Here is a 20,947-nt window from a genome sequence, read left to right as displayed (position 1 = left end):
TGATTTCACAGACAATGTAAATTACATAGTTCAAAAGCAAAACAGAATGTCTGAACTATAACACAAAGAAAAAAATAAAATAAAATAAAAATAAAAGTAATGTAAACAGGCACCAAAATAGGTGTAAATTTTTAGGATTAACAAGAGGACAAAATCCCTTGCCCAAATTTCTAAAATACTCAGGACTAAAAAAGGGTATCTAAACACGCATGTACACACACTTTCACTAGAGGAATGAGAAAGATCCTGTAGACTGGCAGAAGGTGAGGACAATTTAAAGAAAAAGCAGAACTGAAAATGAGTCCAAAAGAGCAGCACAGAAACTGAAAGAAAGGTTTTCCAATCAGGAATGTTCTCATTCAAAGCCTAACAGAAGAAATGTATATGTTAGTCATAGAAAGAATTAACTGATACTCAAGAGATCAGATATGCTTTAATGAGCAAGATAAAACAAAATGAGTAAGATTTCCTTTCCTCTCAACTTCTTAAAAAAAAAAAAACAATAAACTCAAAGTTCTATACATGGGAATAATAAATTGACAAAAAACTTTTTCTTAAAATACATGTCAGAAAACTTTCAGATGAAATTTCTAAACTTCTAAGCACCTTTCTCACTCCCAAAGGTTATCAAGTTCATGTTGGGGTATCAGAAGCTGTTTCTTATTAAAGGGAAAATAATGGACCAGCCTACTCTGAAAGGGCTTTAATTTCGATACTTCTTAACTATTAAAAAGTCATTGTGAAACACACAATACTTTGCTTCATCTTCTTTTCTGTTTCCTCCCTGAAGCATATGAATATTAGGAAGCAGGAAACAGAAATCACTTAATTTCCTTCATCCCCCCATTCCTCTGCATAAGAAAGATAGGCAGCAATTCTAATAATCAAAGTACAAAATAAAGACATTATCCAACAACTAATTCAGTAGACTTTTATTGCTCTCAACTTCAATAACATCTCTAAAAAATAGTTTTCTTCTAACAGTTATGAAACAAATTTGAAAGGCAGAATTGTTCACATTATAGACTTGGTAGAGACCTGTACTTCATATAAATGAAAAATACCAGTTCTACATTTTAAATGTTTAATTTACCTTGGATTTTATTACAAAAGAAAATATTATCATTGTAATTATAAAAGTCATAAAAATTAGAACTGTACTGTGAAATTATACCAAGCTATCAAATACTATATAAATGAACAATAAAATTCAATTTCTATTTATTCAAACATAGTAAACATTGGAAGATAACCCCCTACAAAACAAACAAAAATCCCCCCAGATTTTTAATATTAAAGCAACAAAAGAAAAGCCACAACACAAAAATCAATCAATGCACAAAATCTGATTAAAAAACCACTGGGGTTTAACAATTACTATAAGTCAACTGTAGAAGTCAGTATGTGCTAATTAAATTAAAGTTTTAAAGTGACCTTTAGATGATTCCATTTCCAACTATATGTTTTCCTATTATTGATACTTATATTACTTTCTGATAATGTTAGAAAAGAACCAACTTTACATTAAAATTGCCAAATTTTGAATTTTGAACACTATTTTAATTTTCAATGTCCTTAAAATCTTTAAGCTTACTTTCTAAAAAATAAATAATTGTTGGACTAAACCAAAAAACATTTCACACATTTGTATTATATATGATTAACAATGATGTAATCTACATAAATAAATTTAAAACATTAAGTTATTTAATTTAAACATTTTTGAATTACAATGTTATATCAATGGCTTACACATCCAAAATCTGAGCACTTTAAAACAGGATTCACATGTTGAGCACATTTAAAGAACTGATGCACATGATATGATCCTTGAAATACAGCAAGCTCTGGTGTAATACCTCAGTTTCAGAAACCATTTTATGTTTTACAGAATTCTGAACCTGTCTTTGTGAAAGGAAAAACTTAGAAAGCCATTATATACATACATAAACTTGAAGCATGAGGAAGAAACAAATGCTTTTTGGATGGAGAAAACAAAAATCAGTAATTTTGAGTGGTAAAGAAACCTGCTTTATAAATACATGCATTAGCACATCATGTTTTACAAAGACTTGGCAAATATGAACATTGATATGCCACAGCTCTTTTCAACAACTGAAGAGATTTAAGATTTTAAACATCATTTTCTCTCTCTCTCTCTCTTACACCACACACACACACACACACACACACACAAAAGACTGTGTGCTTCACTTCAGCATATCTAATATAAGAGAATAGAAAGAATCATCCTTTTATCATAAGGAAGTTCGTTCATTGTTTTCTCAAAAGCTGCTATTTTAGAGTGAAATAGCATTCAAAAGAAGGTAAATTTCAGATGGTCAACATCAGGATTTATTATAGTCTCTGTAAACAGACATCTATAAATAAATAAAATAGGGTGGAGAGAAGAATATCCTGAGGTGGCTCTGTAGCCAGGGTATTCAGTAGCACTAAGCTCCATCCTGGAAACCAAGGCATCTAAGAAAGTGCAGGGCTGTTGATATTAATTTATTTTGTAAATGGAATATGTACAGGTTTAATTATTTTGCACCTTGAGGTAAATCAGTACACTGCAATTACTGCTCATTTATACCTATTTAAGGCAACATTTAAAAATTAATATATGTAGGAAATTATATTTTTCACTGTCTTGCAATGAACACTAGCCATGATTGTTATTTTTTTAAAAAATAGTGGAAAAATACTATAACCACGTAGAACAAGCAGTTAATTACTTAATAAACATGAGTTACCTTTGCTCTTCAATGGAGTAGTCGTATCAGATCATTTTGTAAGTCAAGTAGTCAAAAGAAAGCAGAAACCATTAACAATTAGAAATAGTGAAAACATTTTGAGTGCAAAGTATTTTGCAAGTCATGGTTTTTCTGGCACTGGACAATTACTATACATAATTAAATAAAATCACATAAACACTATGATCCCAGGTAGTTCTCAGTTTAAATCTTAAAATCCCTTCCTGTAAAATAAGCACATCTGTTAACCCTATGATGTCTAGACACAAAGAAATGATGTGAAGAAATCCCCTTGTTCGGGTACACCAGGGGAGTTTACAAAATATAGCAGCAAATACTGGGGTCTTTGGAAATGATTATGCTGCTACGAATAATAGGAATCATTTCAGTGGAAGCTCATAAAAAATAATAAGCACCGTGGGTAATACTCGATTATCAATTGTCAATAGAGTCTAACTCTTTTTCAGGCAGTACCAAATGATGCCGGCTCTATTTTCTAAAGAAAAGTAGCTACATTTCCAACTTCTCATTTGAGGCAGAAGTCGAATTCTTTAACTAGAATCAGACAATATGGTCTCAGATGGGGAAATTATATCAGCTACCGAGCAGTTTACAATGGATTCAAAACACTTCAGAATTGCTAAAATACCAGCTTTTGGCATTCCTCATGATACTCTATAAGATCAACTGTTCCTACTTTTGAACTTTAATTACAAATGTTTAAAGGGAGCATTGGAATTTCATTAAAATTTTCATCCTAATATTCATGTTACAATTTCGGTATTTCTGTGGCTTCTCAATACTCATTTTTTTGTAAATTATCCTCTTGCCAAATCACTTTCACAACCCCATTCATCCAGTCCTACAGGCTTAACAAGAATAACATTTATTTCATGTAGAGCGAAGAGTTTATAAAAGATGACTAAAAAGATTTGCTAGAAGTTAAAAATAGCTCAGAAAAGCAGAAACTAAATAACAAATACTAACACAAACTAGAAAGAATGCCATCAATCTGAGCTATACATAAAATGTTTAAATTCCTTTTAAAATACAAATATGGCAGTGCTTTATATCAAAGATGTAAAATCTGTCAACTGCTTTCAAAGATAATAAACCATAAATGCAAGTGAGCACCAACTATTTACATTAACAATTTAAATTATTCTGTATTTGCTACCTTTTCAAATGTTTATATATCTAAGTATCATATCAATGAAAATAAATAAAATAGTTTATAATAGGTCACAGATAACAATCTATTAAATATTATCTATACCATAGAAAGAATAACAACGTAAACAAGAAAATGAAAGGTAATTCTTTAGAATAAAGTAATACTGATCATAAACCCATTAGAAGAATTGTGATTCCTGATTATTTAGTCATATTACTTGTAATAGAAAAATAATCAAGAACTTGAACCTGATATAAACTTAACCATATTTTAAGTAAAAGACAGCAAAGGCAGAGAACAGAGGAAGCATTCTGGGCTCTTATAAAGCATTAGGATTCAAAAAAAAAATTCTACAAAGGCAACAAAATTTAACTATTATCAACTGGCATTTTACAGCTTCTAAAATCCATAAAGTTATGACTGGTATGGGGTTAAATTATAAAATCACCTGCAATTTTACTTGCCTATTCGAATAGAAACCTGGATGTGGACATTTTTTAAGATTTAAAATAAATTTTAAAGACACAAAGGTCAAGACTATAGTTCTTATCTAGACAGTTTCTATTGTTCTACCGTTAGAGCCAAAAGCTCTCCACTGCTTGTGAAACATGATGGACATCTGCATAAATGAAACATACATACAGAGAAGCCATGACATGTTACCATTTGTCCACAACAATGGCATAAAGACTCCCTGTTCTTCCCATAAAGAACAAAAGTGAAATAATATGTAAAAATTTTTAGTAGCTCAAGTAAAAATTATAAATATATGGACAAAGTACATCACATAAGGTTGGTATGAATTACCACTGATGAACAAATAGATTAAAAGGAAAAGTAGATTGAATGCATTTCCCCACATCTTTCTACTGCAGAACAGAAATTTTTTTTTCAACAGAATAAATATTTGATTAGTAAGAACCATGTACCTCATTTCTAAGAGACCATTTCATTATATACACAGTCTCCATGGTGTTCCTAACAAACTTTAGACACTACTTCAAAAACCCAGGAGCCACGCATAAACAGCATGACTTAAAATATTGTTATATATAATGACATGAAATACACACATTTTATATATATATATATATATATGCATATATATATATAAATAAAATATATATCTGTATAGCTATATATATAATTCCTCTTGGTTCAATACTATAACGAAGTTTCAGCATCCATGTATTTCTTTGTTGGTTCGTCTTCAAGATTTATTTTCACACTCACAGGTTTTTCAGGGCTATTTAAAACAAGGAATGAGAATAAATGATTCTTATTACTTTCAAAAAATGGCCAACACTTAGTATCCACAATAAGCCTTTTGAAATTACTATTAATACTATAAACATGTGATTCACTATTATTATTTTACTGCTTTCTTTTCCTACCAATAAATTTGATTGGAAAGACAAATATTAAAAATTCTTAGTTTTTTTAATGGATATGCTTGCCACTGAAATTCATGGTTTTTTTTTTACAACTGAAGAGGAGTTTCTTAAAATTAGTCATTATATGACTAAGTCTGATTTATTAGTTTTATTTTATAAATAAACAGTTGTAGCATGTAACATTTCACTGACAAATCCATTAAAAAAGCAACCTTTGTTAATATAGATAAGCATCAAATAATTTCCTGCAAAATGTAACAAATTTATAAACTTTCTCTCACCAAATTTGGTTTACAAATAAAAAATCAAAACACATATATTCTATATTTTCAAATTTATATCAAATACAATGATTTCATGTCCATGGATTTAAGTGACTAATTTAATTGTAACACATGAATATCTGTGTTTTGAAAAAACTTTTCAAATGTATAACACACTGGTTTGCTGCCTTCTCCAGACAAGACTGAAGGAAGGACCTCCAAACATTTTTTCTGTTAAATGACATAACCTATACACTGTTTTTCTTCCCCTGTAATTTGGAATTGAGAGGCAACCTCAATGAAAGGCAGAAGCATAAAAGATACTTTTATATTATTGTATAATATACAATAATATTATTATAAGGTCTTTACATTTGCAACTATACTAATAATCTGGGCCACAAGTGCTGACAAAGTGTGAAAAATTATTAAGAGTAAAAAGAGCATTAAGCTAAATTCTAGCCTCATGGAATAATCAAAATGACAAAGAGTTAATTTTTAAAAACTTTTAAGATCAAAGACAGAAAAAGGGAAATAGTCCAGCTTAAAAAATCAGAAGGCAAGAAGTGATTTAACAAAAAAAAAAAAAAAAAAAAAGTTGGGGGGGGGATAATAGAGATTAAGTAGGAGCAAAGCTCTAAGAAGAGGTGAGGAAGGAATGAATAAGACCTAACTAATTACTATCAAAAGACAGTGGCCAGAAAGACAGTAACTAATCAATCAGAAGCAGCCAGTGACCATTTGCCCAGAAAAAAAGTTTTGATCTGATGTCCAAGCAGAGTATACAGACACCCAACAGTGTCTGACACAAAGTGCACACAGAGTATTTGTGCAATATGAATGACTGCATGCACTACAGGATAATACCTCATTTCTCCACAGACCCAAGGGATTAAAGTAGTAACGGTTATCAAACTAGAATCCCTTAGATTCAGGCCTTGGAAGTGAGCGTAAAAAGAAAAAAAAAAAAAATGGATTCCTAACAAGAAATCTAAGAGAGGAGTTATAAAAATTGTCATGGAATACGTGGTCCATTATAAAACCAAATGGCGTTTATATCCATGGATTAAAAATTTCTTCCAACTATCTTCTAGGAAAATGTTTATCTCATCTGAAGAAATGCCAGGCTAAAGCAAAACAAGGAAAACAGTCATGTCTATCTTTTTTCTCGGACCATCAGAAAGCATGATTGAGGTAGTGTTCACTTAAAGAGTATTTATATAACCCCTAGTAATTATCTTTCTTTATATAGTTTTGATATTTTATATACTTATTCCATACTGCCATATGTATATATTCATTTTTATTATAAAATGGCTCAAATTCTTTTTGGAAATAGGCAATTATGAATTTAAAAAGTAACCAATCGGCATTTATATCTGATTTCCAGTATTCGGCAAAATGATGGATAGACAGATAAAAGGAAGAGGGGAAGAAAAGAAGAAGGCTGGCTTTGTTAAGAGAATATAACTTATGCAAATTTAGTTACATTTAATGGTTTTATGAAATAGCTATCTACCCATAAGTCGATTAAAAATTGGCTACAGTTAGAAAATGCATAAAGAGTTACAGCTACCTCGTGCTAGATCTGGTTACTTTGGTATTCTCAGTATTCATGGAAAGTGCCTTCCACTGTGCAGTTTTGGCCATTTCATCTGATATGTTAACAACTGAGGGATCAACACTGAAGAACAAATACACTTTTTGGTTAGTATTCAGTACTTGCAAAAGCATTAATATTGTCACTCTTTATTAATATTTGTCTTCATCAATTTTGAAATTGAGAAAACTCTTTGTCATGCATTTAAACCAAGGTCTAACAAAACATCAGAATTTCGGAGTTCTGTTATAAAGGTTTCATGGGGAATTACGTCCTTCTATATAACCAAAACTAGGAGTTAAGATTAATTAAATTGGCAGTGAAGCCCAAAGATGATCATCTTGGCTATACTCATATTATTGAAATAACAAAAGAATACATTACATATAAAAAAATACAGCCTCAGTCAATTAGAAAACTTTTATAACTAGGATAAATTTCAACCTCATCAACTAGAGATCCAAAGCACATAAGGAAAACTTAAGATCATGCTTTAAAAAAAAAACCCAAAAACTAGTTTTTAATAGTTCAAAAAAATCATTAAAATGAATGATGGAAAAGGCGACACTTTAAAAACAGTTCTGAAAATATTTGAACAGATAACACAGAAACAGACTTATAATATATCACTTTTAGCTGACATTCACGTTTTAGTTTCAAAGTGTTAGCCAATCAAATTTATCAAAATCAGAATCAAAAGAACAAAATACTGTCCTTTCATTGTAAGGGATAAAAGTAATCGTTCCCTGTCTCTATAAAATATTGCAAAATTCCTTTGAGACCACAAATTCAAAAATGATGATATCCATAAATAATTTTGGACTCAAGGTTGTCAGTTATTAACTATGAAGTTAATAGAAATATATTTGCAAGTCCTTTTTCCTCCCCAGAAGAGTAATATTTCATTCATACAAGTGACAAATTCAAATGTCAAATTAGGCCTTAAGTTCACAATGCAATGGCAGCTACATGATAAATAACTAAATGGCAGTAATTTTAGAGAGTGTTAGCTTTGTTCACATCTTAAATTCAAATGTCGTTTAAAATATAAGGCTTCTGAGAAATGTGACATGTCCCTGCAGAATCTCTAGAAAAGGTGGTTTACCAGGTCAGTTTATTTAAAGTGTACAAAATTTGAATGCTCAGATTCACAAGGACAGAGTCCACCAATTGGAAACTATCTACTCTGAGTAAATGTGTCTGTGGCTGGTTGCCAACTTCAAATAACTGAAGAGAGATATTCCTGAAGCACTTTCTAGCTTCAAATGTCCCCCTCTAAGAACTTTCCCATTAGTAGAAATCAAAACCTTTTTTTAAAAAAATAGTACATTTTGTTTTCTTCCCCAAAATAAAACGAGATGGGGTGAAAAAATTCTGTCTATATTAAATCAATTACTTTCATATTTTATGGAGTTTTATAGTTTCCCAATGTTTTTCTTTATTATCTCATTTGATTTACATGGCAAGTAATCCAAAGCTACTTAAGATTTTAAATTAGGACAGATAAACAGGTCAGCCAATTGCTGGCATTCTTTAATGTCCAAATTTTAAGCAAAGCAGCCTTTATCTTGGCCTATGTCATCACTTAAAAAGACAAAAGTAAATAGAGATCATCATTCTTTTTGTTAAACATCAGATTGTGTAAGTATACATTCCACTTAAATTTGTCAAGGCCTGTGTATAATCACACTGAGAAAGTGATAATGCAGGACCTATAGAAACTAAGTGACAAATAATCTCAACAAATTGATGAGTCAGTAATAACCATCATGGCAGTTCCTATACTCTTTTTTTAAGTACAACAAAGTTAATATATTAACTCGTTTAATGAACATTTATAGAATCCAGCAAAGCTGAGCATTATAGCTGTGTATATTAAGATGTCTGTATTTGGCATTTAGTTTAAAGTATATTATATAAGAAAGATTTGAAAGGTGACACAGAGTAATACCAATGATGAAAATTAATAGTAAAAAGTATAAAGGAATATTACTTGATGAATTCATTTATCAAAACTAATCAACATGTACAAGTCTAAGTAAGACCTCTGTAAAAACTATAAAGATTCATTAAAAATGAAAACAAACCCAAAGCTAATAAATACCAACAAACCTTTTCCATTAACTGGTCAGAGAAGGAACCTATATACATTCTAAAACTGACTTTTCTACTATCAATAGCTAATTAGAAATAGAAAAAATGTGGAACTAGGAATCAGATATGTACATAAATAATGTAGGTTTTTAATCTTTTAAAACTACAAAAAGGTAAACAAGAATTTACCACTGTCTTTAGTTCTTAAATTTACATGTAAATCAACAAAGTCATACATAATAAGCTATATATGGAACTCAACTTTTTCATAATAGGAGCACACTCACTGCCAATGGTCAAGTCACAATTTGGAAAGTTATCAGAAAATGGGTTACAAAGGTTAATTTTCCAGCACACACTGATGCAGACCTAATAAAGGACAGAGAGGGAAAGCTATACTGATTTTAAACTTCATTCAAACAGGAGTGATGCAACACAAATACTCTTGTCTGCTTGGCATGGAAGTTGGTTTAAGGCTCTGGTTCAAGTCAAGCTTTTTCTTCCCTCCTGCCTACAAACCTGCGAGGGGAAGGACCATGAGATTTCCCTTTCAAATTCCCGAAGACCTCCTTTAGTTGTTGACATTAGGCCAGGTATTGGTTTTGTCATCTTTTTAAAAACAGAGATCACTACTTTAACAAAGCATTAACATGGCTTATTCATGTACTTGACATGTGCACAAAACACATTTTACAAGATAAAGTTTTATCTCACCTATATTTTAGGGCCTTAACTGGAATCTGTAAGAGACTTCCCCCTTCAAATGGAAGGTGCACGGTGTCATCATCAACTTGAAGCATTCGTTCAGCTTCCTTCAGAGCACATACATGAAAAAATTACTTTTCCCAGAATATTTTCACAAGGACCAATTAATACCTAACATCTTCAAGAATTAGAAACCCAAACTGACAATATATTTAAACATATTTGTCATGACTGAAAAATTCCTTTTACAACTATAAACACATACTGGCAGCACAAAAGAAAACAACTACTTGTAAAGGCTAAATTTTAAATGGTTATAACTTTCATTTCTTTCAGTTACATGAATACCTCGTTAAAACTAATTTAACTACATAAATTTTATTATCAATTATTAGTATATAGTAAGATAAAATTTTGTAAAATCTGATGGCTTTCATTACAATACAATATAAGCAAAACCTCATTTGGATGAGGCAGGGTTTCTCAATCTTAGCAATACTGACATTTAGGGCCAAACAATTCTTCGTAGTAAGGTGAAGTCTTGCATATATAGGATATTCAGTAGCACCCCAGACCTCTGTCCACTAGATGCCCATCCAATTCTGACAATCAAGAGTTTCTCAAACACAGAAATATGAACCCTGAGGAGAAATGTCGCTCCAGGTGGAGAAAAACATATACTGGAGACATGACCTAAAATCATGATATCGTAATTACTGGGGACACATCAGGATGGACTGGGAGAACATCTACTCTTCTTTCTTACCACTAGAAATCCCACTACTTGTAGGTGACAATATGCCCAGCTTTTAAAAAATAATCATTAAAAAAAAAAAAAACAAAAAAAAAAACCAGAGCTAAATTTCCCAGCATTTGTAGTAACTCCACGTGGCCATGAGATTCAAGTGGAACTTACTAGATGACATTTCTGGAGACTTCTTAAAAAATAAGGATAGCAGGGGAGAACCCATTTTGCTTTCTCACCCCATCCTTTCTGCCATCTTTAATGCATGAGGGCTCAGGCTCAGCATTCATTTTGACCTATGAGGCTATTCTGAGACTGGAAACTGTGTGCCTAAGCTGGGGGGAAAGCGGCACAGGCTCTCCAGACAACTCACTCTTCTCAAGACTTCTATAGGAGAGCATAAACACTTGTGTTGAGGCCTCCTTTAATTTTGTCTTTTGCTATGTAAACTGAACCTTATTCTAACTTAATGCAGAAAATAATAAACAGGTAATTTTAACCTAAGTATTTTATGAATGAATTGCATCCTCTTTGAAAATTCACCAAAGCTCATAAACATTTACACATATTTCAGTTAGTATCCTAAATAAAGAGTCATAATTTCTGTTAAAAAATAAAAACCAGCAACTGTGCCATAAATTAGTACTGAATAATCAATCCAAACTATGTAAAAAAAAAAAAAAAATACCAAGGCCTAAACCCAGTTGTCTGTTAAGTTTTAACAAATCCATTTCCATAAATACTATACAATATAATAAGGTATGAATTATGTTGCCTTCTCTCAAAAATTAGGGGGAAAAGTAATGTTGAGATCCCTATTTAAACAGGACCACAATATTTAAAATATATATCTTTCTTCTTATCTTTGAATTTCAAGCAATATTCTCTTTCTAATGGGAAAACGGAGTCGGGTACTAAAATTGTACTCAATACAATCATCTATGCTACATGTGAACTTGCTACATGTCTACTTTTCCTTTTTACTAAGCAACAGCATTGAGCTGGTTATTTAAAAAATCAGATTCAGAATAAAATATTCATGTAAATCTCTGTATACAAAATAACTAATGGTACATAATACTGCAAATTAAGACTACAGTTTAACACTACTTTCTGTAAAAAGATTAAATTTAAAGTCCTTTTTGTCATTATGTATATGTCAGATTATTAAAATGTTAAAATTAAAATGTACAGTAAAATGTGCTTATGTATTTAATGTGCTTGTGTTACCTATGCTTTAAACTTTACCTATGTTTTAAAGACTGCTAAATTCTCTCACTTTTAAAATTAAGTACACATGTGATATATAATTTTTGGAAGTTTTTTTTTTGGGTCAAGGCTTTGGAGGGGCAACTTAAGTTGGTAAAATGGATTAAGAGCTAATGTTTGAAACCAGTTCCCTACTAACCTATGCTTCAGTTTCCTTATTTGTAAAGTGGGAATAATAGAAGTACCTACGCTTCATAATAATAAGGTTCTTAGGAGGATCAAAGGAGCGGATTCCTGTAAAGTGACCATAAGAGGGCCAGCTACTCGATACGAAATATTAAACAAATGAATAGCATAAATCTGAAATTCTGGTCTTTTTACCTCTTTCTCTTTTTTCTTTTTGTCATCTTCTTTCTTTTTCTTACTTTCTGGCATGAGATCATCAAGCCAACTAAGTTCTCTCTTTGTGAAACACAGATCCATGAGTTTGCGTACAAAGACTAATGCAAGAACCTTAAAAAAGTGGGGGAGAAACATATTAAGTAACATCTAAAAATATACAAATTATGTCATTTAAAGAGAGAAAAAGTATCAAATCACAAATAACAAAAAAGTACTTTGTGTATTTTATTTAAAAATCACTTCAGAGGCCCCTGCATGGTGCAGCTGATTAAGCTATCAGGACTCTTGGTTTTGGCTCAGGTCATGAGATCGAACCCTGACTGGGGTTCCACCCTCAGCAAGGAGTCTATTAAAGTCTCTCTCTGTCCCTCCCTGCCTCCTCCCCTCTCTCTCAAGTAAATTTTTAAAAAATCACTTTATATACCATCTTATTTCAAAGGAACTGAGTCACCTATTTATCTTTCAAGCTTCCAGCTCAAAGAAAACATATAAAAGAAATGGCATTTTTAACCTCTTCCTATATAAATCCCATACATTCTGCATAAAATTATAAAGCAGATTAAGCATGGTATCTTCACAGTATAAGATTATTAATTTTTATGATGACCTTAAACTATATACATTACATAAGCAGATATGTGTGTGTGTGTGTGTGTGTGTGTGTATGTATGTATTTATTTATTTATTTAGGAGAGAGAGTGTGTGGGGGGAAGGGGGACAGACAGAGAATGTTAAGCAGGCGCCATTCCTGCCCAGCACAAAGCCCAATGTAGGGCTCGATCTCATGACCTGAGCCAAAATCAAGAGTAGGACACTTAACCAACTAAGACACCCAGTCGCCCCCAAATTGAAATAAATTTAAAAATCTCTTGAGCAATTCATTAGAGAACCCATTTGCCAATAATGGCTTTAGACTTCCAATTACATACGTGAAAAAGATACACCATTACTTTAATTTGTTTTCCTTTAACTGCTACTAAGGTTCAAGATGTTTTCAAATGTCCACTGGTTTCTTCTTTTCTTACCATTTTCCTTATTACTATCTTTTGCCTGGTTTTCAATTGTCTTTTATGATTTTTATTCATGAGTTCATGAGAGCTCTGTGTAGTTCAGATAGAAGCATTTTATCTGCCCTGTATGTTACAAACACTTTCTCCTAGTTCACAATCTGATTTTATTACGTCCATATAAAACATTTAATTATCATGTGGTCAAATAGATCTTTCCTTTACAGCTGGGTTATCCTATCCTCTTGAAAGGATACCCTCCCATCACTAGACTACATAAATATTTTTCAAAAATTTCTACTACATTTTAACATTTAAATCTTCAATTCATTTATGGTTTCTTTCTGAATATGGTATCGGTTACAGAAGCAACCTTAGCTCCCATACACAGTCAAATCTTCTAAGACTATATACTCAATGTATATAGTTCACAATGACAACACCCTCTCTGAATACACACAAACACACATGTAAATAAAATTCATAAAATTCAAACTTGGAAGTGACATTTTTACAATACTAAGTATGCACAAAGAATATGATATATCTTCCCCTTTGTTCAGATCTAAATTTTATGTACTTCACAACATTATTATGGATTGAATTGTGTCCCCCATGAAAGATACATTGAAATCCTAACCCCTGGTACCTCAGAATATGATTTTATTTGGAAATTGGGTTGTTGGAGATATAATTAAGATGAGGTCATACTGAAGTAGGGTGGGTTCCTAATACAATATGCCCAGGGTCTTAATAAAATGGTCATAAAGACACAGTGATATACAGACCACATCACAAGGTGCCAGTTTGGAGTTACACAGTTGCAACACAATGCCAAACTTTCAGCAAACCACCAGAAGCTAGGAAGAGGCAAAAGAGTTCCCTTACAGGTTACAAAGGGAGCATGGCCCCATCCACACCTTCCTTGCAAACCTCCAGCATCCAAAGCTATCATATAATAAATTTCTTTTGGTACGTCAATCAGTTTTCTTGTAACCACCCACTCTAACAAAATTCTTGCTAATTCTACTAGGGCTTTTAGTCTTTTTTCATTTGAGTTATTTGAGTTAACAGGCAAACAATCATATTATCTACAAATGATGTTACCTCTCCCTTATAACAAATATTATATTATTCTTTTATCACAGTTAGAACCTTCAGTTCATATCAAATAACAACAGTAATAGTGTGCTTCCCTATATTGGAATTTATTTACAAATTTTTATGCACAATGACTACAATTTTATAAGACTTTCTATCTTTAATTATGTTGGTATTTTTTATTTGCTGCTGAAGTATCACACTCTATTTAATCATATTTTACTTAATGAAACACAAAAATTTATTTGTTAATATCTTAAGATTTTTTGGACTTATATTAGTTAAGTGAGAAGTCACCATCACTCTTTTTACAACTTTACTAAGCTTTGGTATTAAGATCTTGCTAGAATTTCATGAGAAAATAATGCAGACTTTTCCATCTCTTCCTTTCCTTTCCTAGAATAATTCCAGAAGTACTGGAATTAACTGTTCTTTAAAATCACTGGGCCTTGTGATCCAAGGGCAGATCTTTGGCCATTTTTCCAATCTCTTGTATGCAACTGAGTTATACAGATCCATAAATTTTCTATTTCTCTTTTGGCTAATTCTTGGAAATGTATGTATAGAATGGAAATAACCCATCTTCTCTAGACCAGCGGTAAACTAACCACAGACCCTGGGTTAAATCTTGCCCTACCTGTTTTATATGGCCTGTGACCTAAAATAAGCTTTTAAAGATGCACATTTGGAATTGATTTGATGATAGGGAACACTAACTTTGAACCTCAGCCCAGTGAAATATCTTCAAATGAAAAAGAATTATATTCTTCTCATTAGAAGTCTTTCATTTTAAAAAACTGTATAATTACTTTTTAAATTTTACCAATAAGAAATTGTGGAAATTTCTCTCCTGTTATAGAAGTGCCTATATATCTTGTGATCTACAAAGCTGAAAATATTTCACACTTTACAGAAATAGTTTGTCAACCTCCACACTAGATGTACAAACTTACTTCTATAGATTCATGTAGTACTTTCTTAAAGCCCCTCAAATCTCTTCCAATACTGTGATTACATTTCTTTTCTCTTTCTTAATCTTATATATTTTGCTCTGTCCTTTTCTTCTTTACTCAAATTGAAAGGAGCTTATTCATTATTGAGTTTTATAAATAAAAAATTTGGTTGCATTTTTTAAAAAGTCTTCTTGAATAATATATGTAGTGAAGGGTATACATTTTCTTTATGAACTTTAGATGTATCTCACCGACTTTGTTCCAAATTCTCTGCTGCAATACCCACAATGTTTTTTTAATTCAGTTTTCAACCCAGGGATTATTTCAGCATTTAATGTCTAAATACTTCACATGTTTTTAGTGCTTTTCATTATTCATTTGTAATTTATTTGTGATCAGGAAATGTAATTACCTGCATAATTTTTATAGCTTCTTAATTTTTAAAGACTTTCTCTGTGGCCAAATACATAACCAGTGTTTACATGGAATTTACGGAAGGATGAATATTCTCTGTTTGCAAAATTCAATATTCTGTGATAATTTAGTGAACAATGTTGTCTTCTTAATACTACCTAAAATTTTTATTATTTTTTAACTTCTAGATGTTAATTTCTGAGAAAGATGTATTGAAACATTTTGTTAAAGAACTATGCTGTTCTAGCTGCTTTGCTTTTTTATATCTAATTATCATCTTTGTTCCATAAACGTCCTAAACTTTAAAGTTGTTTAAAAATACAAAACAAGGGGCGCCTGGGTGGCTCAGTGGTTAAAGCCTCTGCCTTCGGCTCAGGTCATGATCCCAGGGTCCTGGGATTGAGCCTCACATCGGGCTCTCTGCTCGGCAGGGAGCCTGCCTCTTCCTCCTCTCTCTCTCTGCCTGCCTCTCTGCCTACTTGTGCTCTGTCAAATAAATAAAAATCTTTAAAAAAAAAAAAAATACAAAACAACATTCTGTAGCCCAGGGACTAAAAAACAAACAAAAATGTGGAAAATAACAAGCGAATTCAGTTTCTAAAGTGACTAGTTTAATAGCTACGAAAGGGCCAGTTCATATTTTGAAACACCTAAGGTACTTAAGGTGGGCTACTCCCTTTCTCAAATACAAATATTACTAGTATGTTATTATATTACTAAGAGAAAAGTAAAATACTGTTGAAACATAGAGTGTTATTAATTAGTGACAAAGTATGAAAAAAATTAAAAAAAAAAAAAAAAAAAAAAAAAGCCTTACCATCATGGGAAAAACTACCGCAGCAGCTGAAGCTTTTATCACCCACAAAAGAACCAGACAAGTGAGCTGAATGACTGTGAAAATATGGACTTTCCAGAGAGGCACGTAACGAAGATATATCAGATCGGGCTGATGCTTAGCAGGCATTCCAAATAATTTTATACGGTCAAAAAACTACGTATTGAATGGAAAACAAAACAAAGCAAGAAAAAGTTTTTAACAAAAGCATCATTTCTGCTACTTAGGAAATTATATACAACCTTAGAGTTTTGTGATTTAAACTGTAACTTCCTTAATACGTTCTGAAAGTACAGGAGAATACTGCAATACAGAATATCTGGACCCGAGGAGAGGGGCAAAAATCAGGGCAATCATTCTAAATTCATGCAATTAATCTAATCAGAAAACTCAAACCAAAATGTCTTAAGTTGGGGGATTAAAATATTTAGATATGCTTATTTGCTATAATCAACTGCATAAGCCATTTACTTTCTTTGACCTTGTTTTCTAATATTTACAGTAAAAGAACAACAATTTCCAAGGTTCTTTCCAACTCTAACATTATCAATGCTATAAAATAGCCTTAAGTCACAATTATTAAAGTTCCTCCCAACGCAAAGGAAACTATGAGCAAATTCCTTGGTCTTTCTGAACTTTAGTTTCTTCATTTATAAACCAGGAGTGAGATCTCACAAAATTATAAAAGAAAGTTGTAAAAGAAAAAATAAAAAAATAAAGTGAGTTAATGAGATCATTTCTTGACCAGTGGAGGGGAGATCCAAGACTACTGGGAAAAAAAAAAAAAAAAAGATGCAATCTCTGTGAAGCCTTGCCAGCCTTAGCTGGCAACATCAGACAATATGCTTTCCATGATAGGTGGTGGCCACGTGGTGCTAACAGTGCTTATGGAGCCAAATGTTTTACACAAAGAACTAAATAAATTTTATCAGGTTGTTTTCCAGGAATTATTATAAACAAGACAAAGAGAGTAGGGAAATCACTGGGTTCTAACCTTGGCTCCATTGCTTACTTGATTAAGAACAGTCCATAAGTCCCTCTGTTTCTTAGTTGACAAAATTAGTATTTCTTCCTTTCCTGCCTAACAAAGTTGTTTTGCAAATCACAGAAAATAATTTGTGTACTAGGTTTATAACTGTAATGCACTGCACAAATGGCAAGTATTAACCATTCCAGTCCTCAACATCCCCCCTCTTACTATATCAGTCTTTATCAATAGTTATAAGGCCTTTCACTGGCTTCTATTAAAAAGAGGTCATGATCAACTAAGGGTTGGCGGGGAGGGCAGGGAGAGGGTGGTTGGGTTGTGGACATTGGGGAGGGTATGTAATATGGTGAGTGCTGTGAAGTGTGTAAACCTGGCGATTCACAGACCTGTACCCCTGGGGCTAATAATACATTATATGTTAATATAAAAAAAAAAGTCATGATCTCATTCTTGAGGGGAAAAATGTGTAGTAAGCAATAATCACTTGGAAAATGTGAATTTGAAGTCATCAGCTAACCTGCCTCCCAGAATATCATCACTACCATTATAAATACATCACTACCATTATAAAAACAATCTTTGCAAATGTAAAATATGTTTTAAGTTTCTCTACAAAATTATTAACTACTTAAGACTTGCCTGGATTCCTTTTAATGAGGAAACTCCCATATAAAGGAAAACACCATACAGGACAGGCATTGGAATAAACTGTAAATAAAAAGACCACAGTTAGAACCTATGCTACTAAAACAATTTCATAGCAATAAAATACACAAAAACACAGTAAGTACCTATGGAGGTAGAATTAAAAGATCTTTCAGTGATGAGACCTCACTTATATTCTATAAGAAAAATGCTAGTAAACAAGAGCCTCCTTGAAAAACTATCTTCTACATGTTTTCTTCATTAAACGGGAGAATGTCCAGTGGTTAAGAATGTGAGCACTATAATCAAGACTGCTTGGTTTAAAAAGCCAGTTAACCTCTTCTTGAGCCTTAACCTCTCTATGCCATAATTTCCATAACAGATTGCATGAAGATTAAAGGATTTCAAATACTAAAATACTCAGAAAAGCACATGGTGCGTATCAATCATTCATAAAGCTTTAACCAGGAATTAAAATAAAAGCCTAATTAAAAAAAATTTTAAGGGCATTAGCCATTAATTTTGATATCACTACCATACAGTAACTATTATACAGTAGTACCATTTACTGATATAATAACTGAACTCCACTCCAAAAGAAAGTCCTTACTACTTTGGCAATTAGAGGGATCCCAACTGCCTATCTACCATGCCTAGGCATCCTATGGGAAAGCCATTAACAGGCTCCATCCACCTACTCAAAAACAAGAAACAAGACCTAACAGCTACAGAGGAAAACCACATTCATTCTCTATGAACAAATGAGCATGTCCTTCCTAAGAAACCCAGGAGGAAAAGGTACTACAGGAAGAGAAGAAAACAAGTTAAAAATCTAATAAATATCGTCAGGAAATTTTAGGAAAATATTTTAACCATAAATCAACTTTAGAATGCTAGGAAAAATAATCAGAAAGAAAAAGCCTTCTAGATTTAAACATATAATTATCAAAATAATTAATTTTGTCATAATGATTTTGATGAGACCAAAGAGATCTTTAAAAAAAAAAAAAAGGAAATTTTCATTAATAGTGAAGACATGGGATAGAAATATGAGAACATATTCAGAAGGTCTAATATCTGTAATAGGTAATAGGTGCTAAGAAAACTAACTGGGTCCTAAGGCTTGGGCAGTTATTCTTCAAGCAGCAACAGGAGCTTAGTGAAATAGGGTATATTTCTGCCTCCATGCAGGCAGATCAGATTGCTTAGTTCTCAGTGAACACATACGTATCATCATAATACTAATTATGTGTTCCCAGAGGGCTTACATTTTTATAATTTAACTTACAGAAAAAGCATGGACAGTTTAATTATAATTACAGCATAGAATGCAAATGTTGGTAACCATTACAATAAAACTAAAAACACAGTCAACCAAAGGCAGGTGATGGAAGGAAGACTGGCTGGTGGACACATAAGTGTGTTAAATCCTCATAAAACATCCGACCTTACATGACAGGCTCCCAAGCTTTTTGGTCTCAGGACCCTTCTAGGTTCTTCAAAGATAAACTGAGGACATGCTCCCCAAATACTTTTGGTTCTGTGGACTCCCAGAGGTCATCCTTAGACTAAACTTTGAGAATCACTGTCTTAGGTAAAGAGACTCAGTGTAATAATAATAAAGCAAAAAATAAAATTATAAAAGCATGTAAAACTATAATGGTTCTAACTACCAATATAACTTTAAAAAATAAAGATGTTAAAAAGAATTTAACTCTGGAGAGTTGGTTCTGGAAAGCAACGGAAAATAGGAAGACTAACTTCTCATTTTAGGGCTTTTCTGATGTTCTATTTGAATTTCCTGCCTATATACAGTCAATGCTTAAAAAATTTAATTTAAAGGCAACCTTCCTTAGTAGGGGACAATATCCCCAAAAGAGTGCACTAAATCTTTCTCCTCTTTTGCCAAGTACTTCCAACAATACACTCACCACAATGCAGTAAATGCCCCTTTCCCTCCCTATCTGCTTCACCAACTAGACTGCCAAGTTCTGAAAAGCAGACAATAATATATCCTATTTATTATTATTTCCCCAGTCTTAACAGCAGAGTAAGTACTCAACAAATATCTGGTGAATTAGTCCGTTGCTAGAAAGTTCATGAGATGAAGGCCAAAGAAGTCTAGCATACAACTTTAATTTTTTTAGTTAATATAGTAACATATATACATACTCCAAGTTTCTTCCCCAATATATAAATGTACATAGCTCTTTGCTTAATAGTTTTTTTTCAATAACTAAAACACCAAAGGAAAAAAATGGAGTAGAGCTCTTCCCACGATGAACTGAAAATCTCAGATTATATACTTAGCTACATTTGCTATGTTATATTTTTTAATCACTAGATCCATTAGGATATGTATAGTAAATACCAGATGTAACTAAAAGATATTTAACATAAAGTTAAAGTTCTTGCATTAAACGTAGTTCTTGCATTCTTCATTTATAGTAGCTGTGCTTATTTTCTAATGAGCGCTACTACCTTTACTTCATTTAGCTGATCAGAAATAATACATTTATTTAATTAATAGCAATTATTTTCACATTTTGGTCAAATAATTATATCAACCATATTTCACTATCTAAGATGCCTATAAAATCCTCTGGGTATATTCTTTTAGATCATAACAAAGCCATGGATTAACTCCTTCCAAAACTCTATA

General features: G+C 32.1%; 1 protein-coding gene across 9 annotated transcripts in view; it reads right to left on the bottom strand.

The window, feature by feature from the left end:
- Positions 1–5,033: 5,033 nt before the first annotated feature.
- The window catches only part of LOC111155170 (solute carrier family 4 member 7), a 103,330-nt gene continuing 87,416 nt past the window's right edge, over positions 5,034–20,947 (bottom strand). For 6 of the 9 annotated variants that reach the window (XM_022515254.1, XM_022515250.1, XM_022515256.1 and 3 more), the window contains 6 exons: positions 18,280–18,348; positions 16,635–16,808; positions 12,322–12,453; positions 9,996–10,093; positions 7,164–7,271; positions 5,034–5,176 (listed from right to left, as the gene is read on the bottom strand). In XM_022515254.1, the coding sequence (XP_022370962.1) occupies positions 5,095–5,176; positions 7,164–7,271; positions 9,996–10,093; positions 12,322–12,453; positions 16,635–16,808; positions 18,280–18,348 (663 nt within the window). In that variant the 3' untranslated portion in view covers positions 5,034–5,094. The remainder of the gene's footprint in view (positions 5,177–7,163; positions 7,272–9,995; positions 10,094–12,321; positions 12,454–16,634; positions 16,809–18,279; positions 18,349–20,947) is intronic. The other 3 variants (XM_022515252.1, XM_022515259.1, XM_022515253.1) reach the window with 1 other exon arrangement.

The sequence above is a fragment of the Enhydra lutris genome, unplaced genomic scaffold, assembly GCF_002288905.1.
Source record: "Enhydra lutris kenyoni isolate GAN:26980312 unplaced genomic scaffold, ASM228890v2 scaffoldscaffold39, whole genome shotgun sequence".
In the NCBI taxonomy this organism is placed as follows: Eukaryota; Metazoa; Chordata; class Mammalia; order Carnivora; family Mustelidae; genus Enhydra; species Enhydra lutris.
This window is presented reverse-complemented; position numbering and strand designations above follow the sequence as displayed.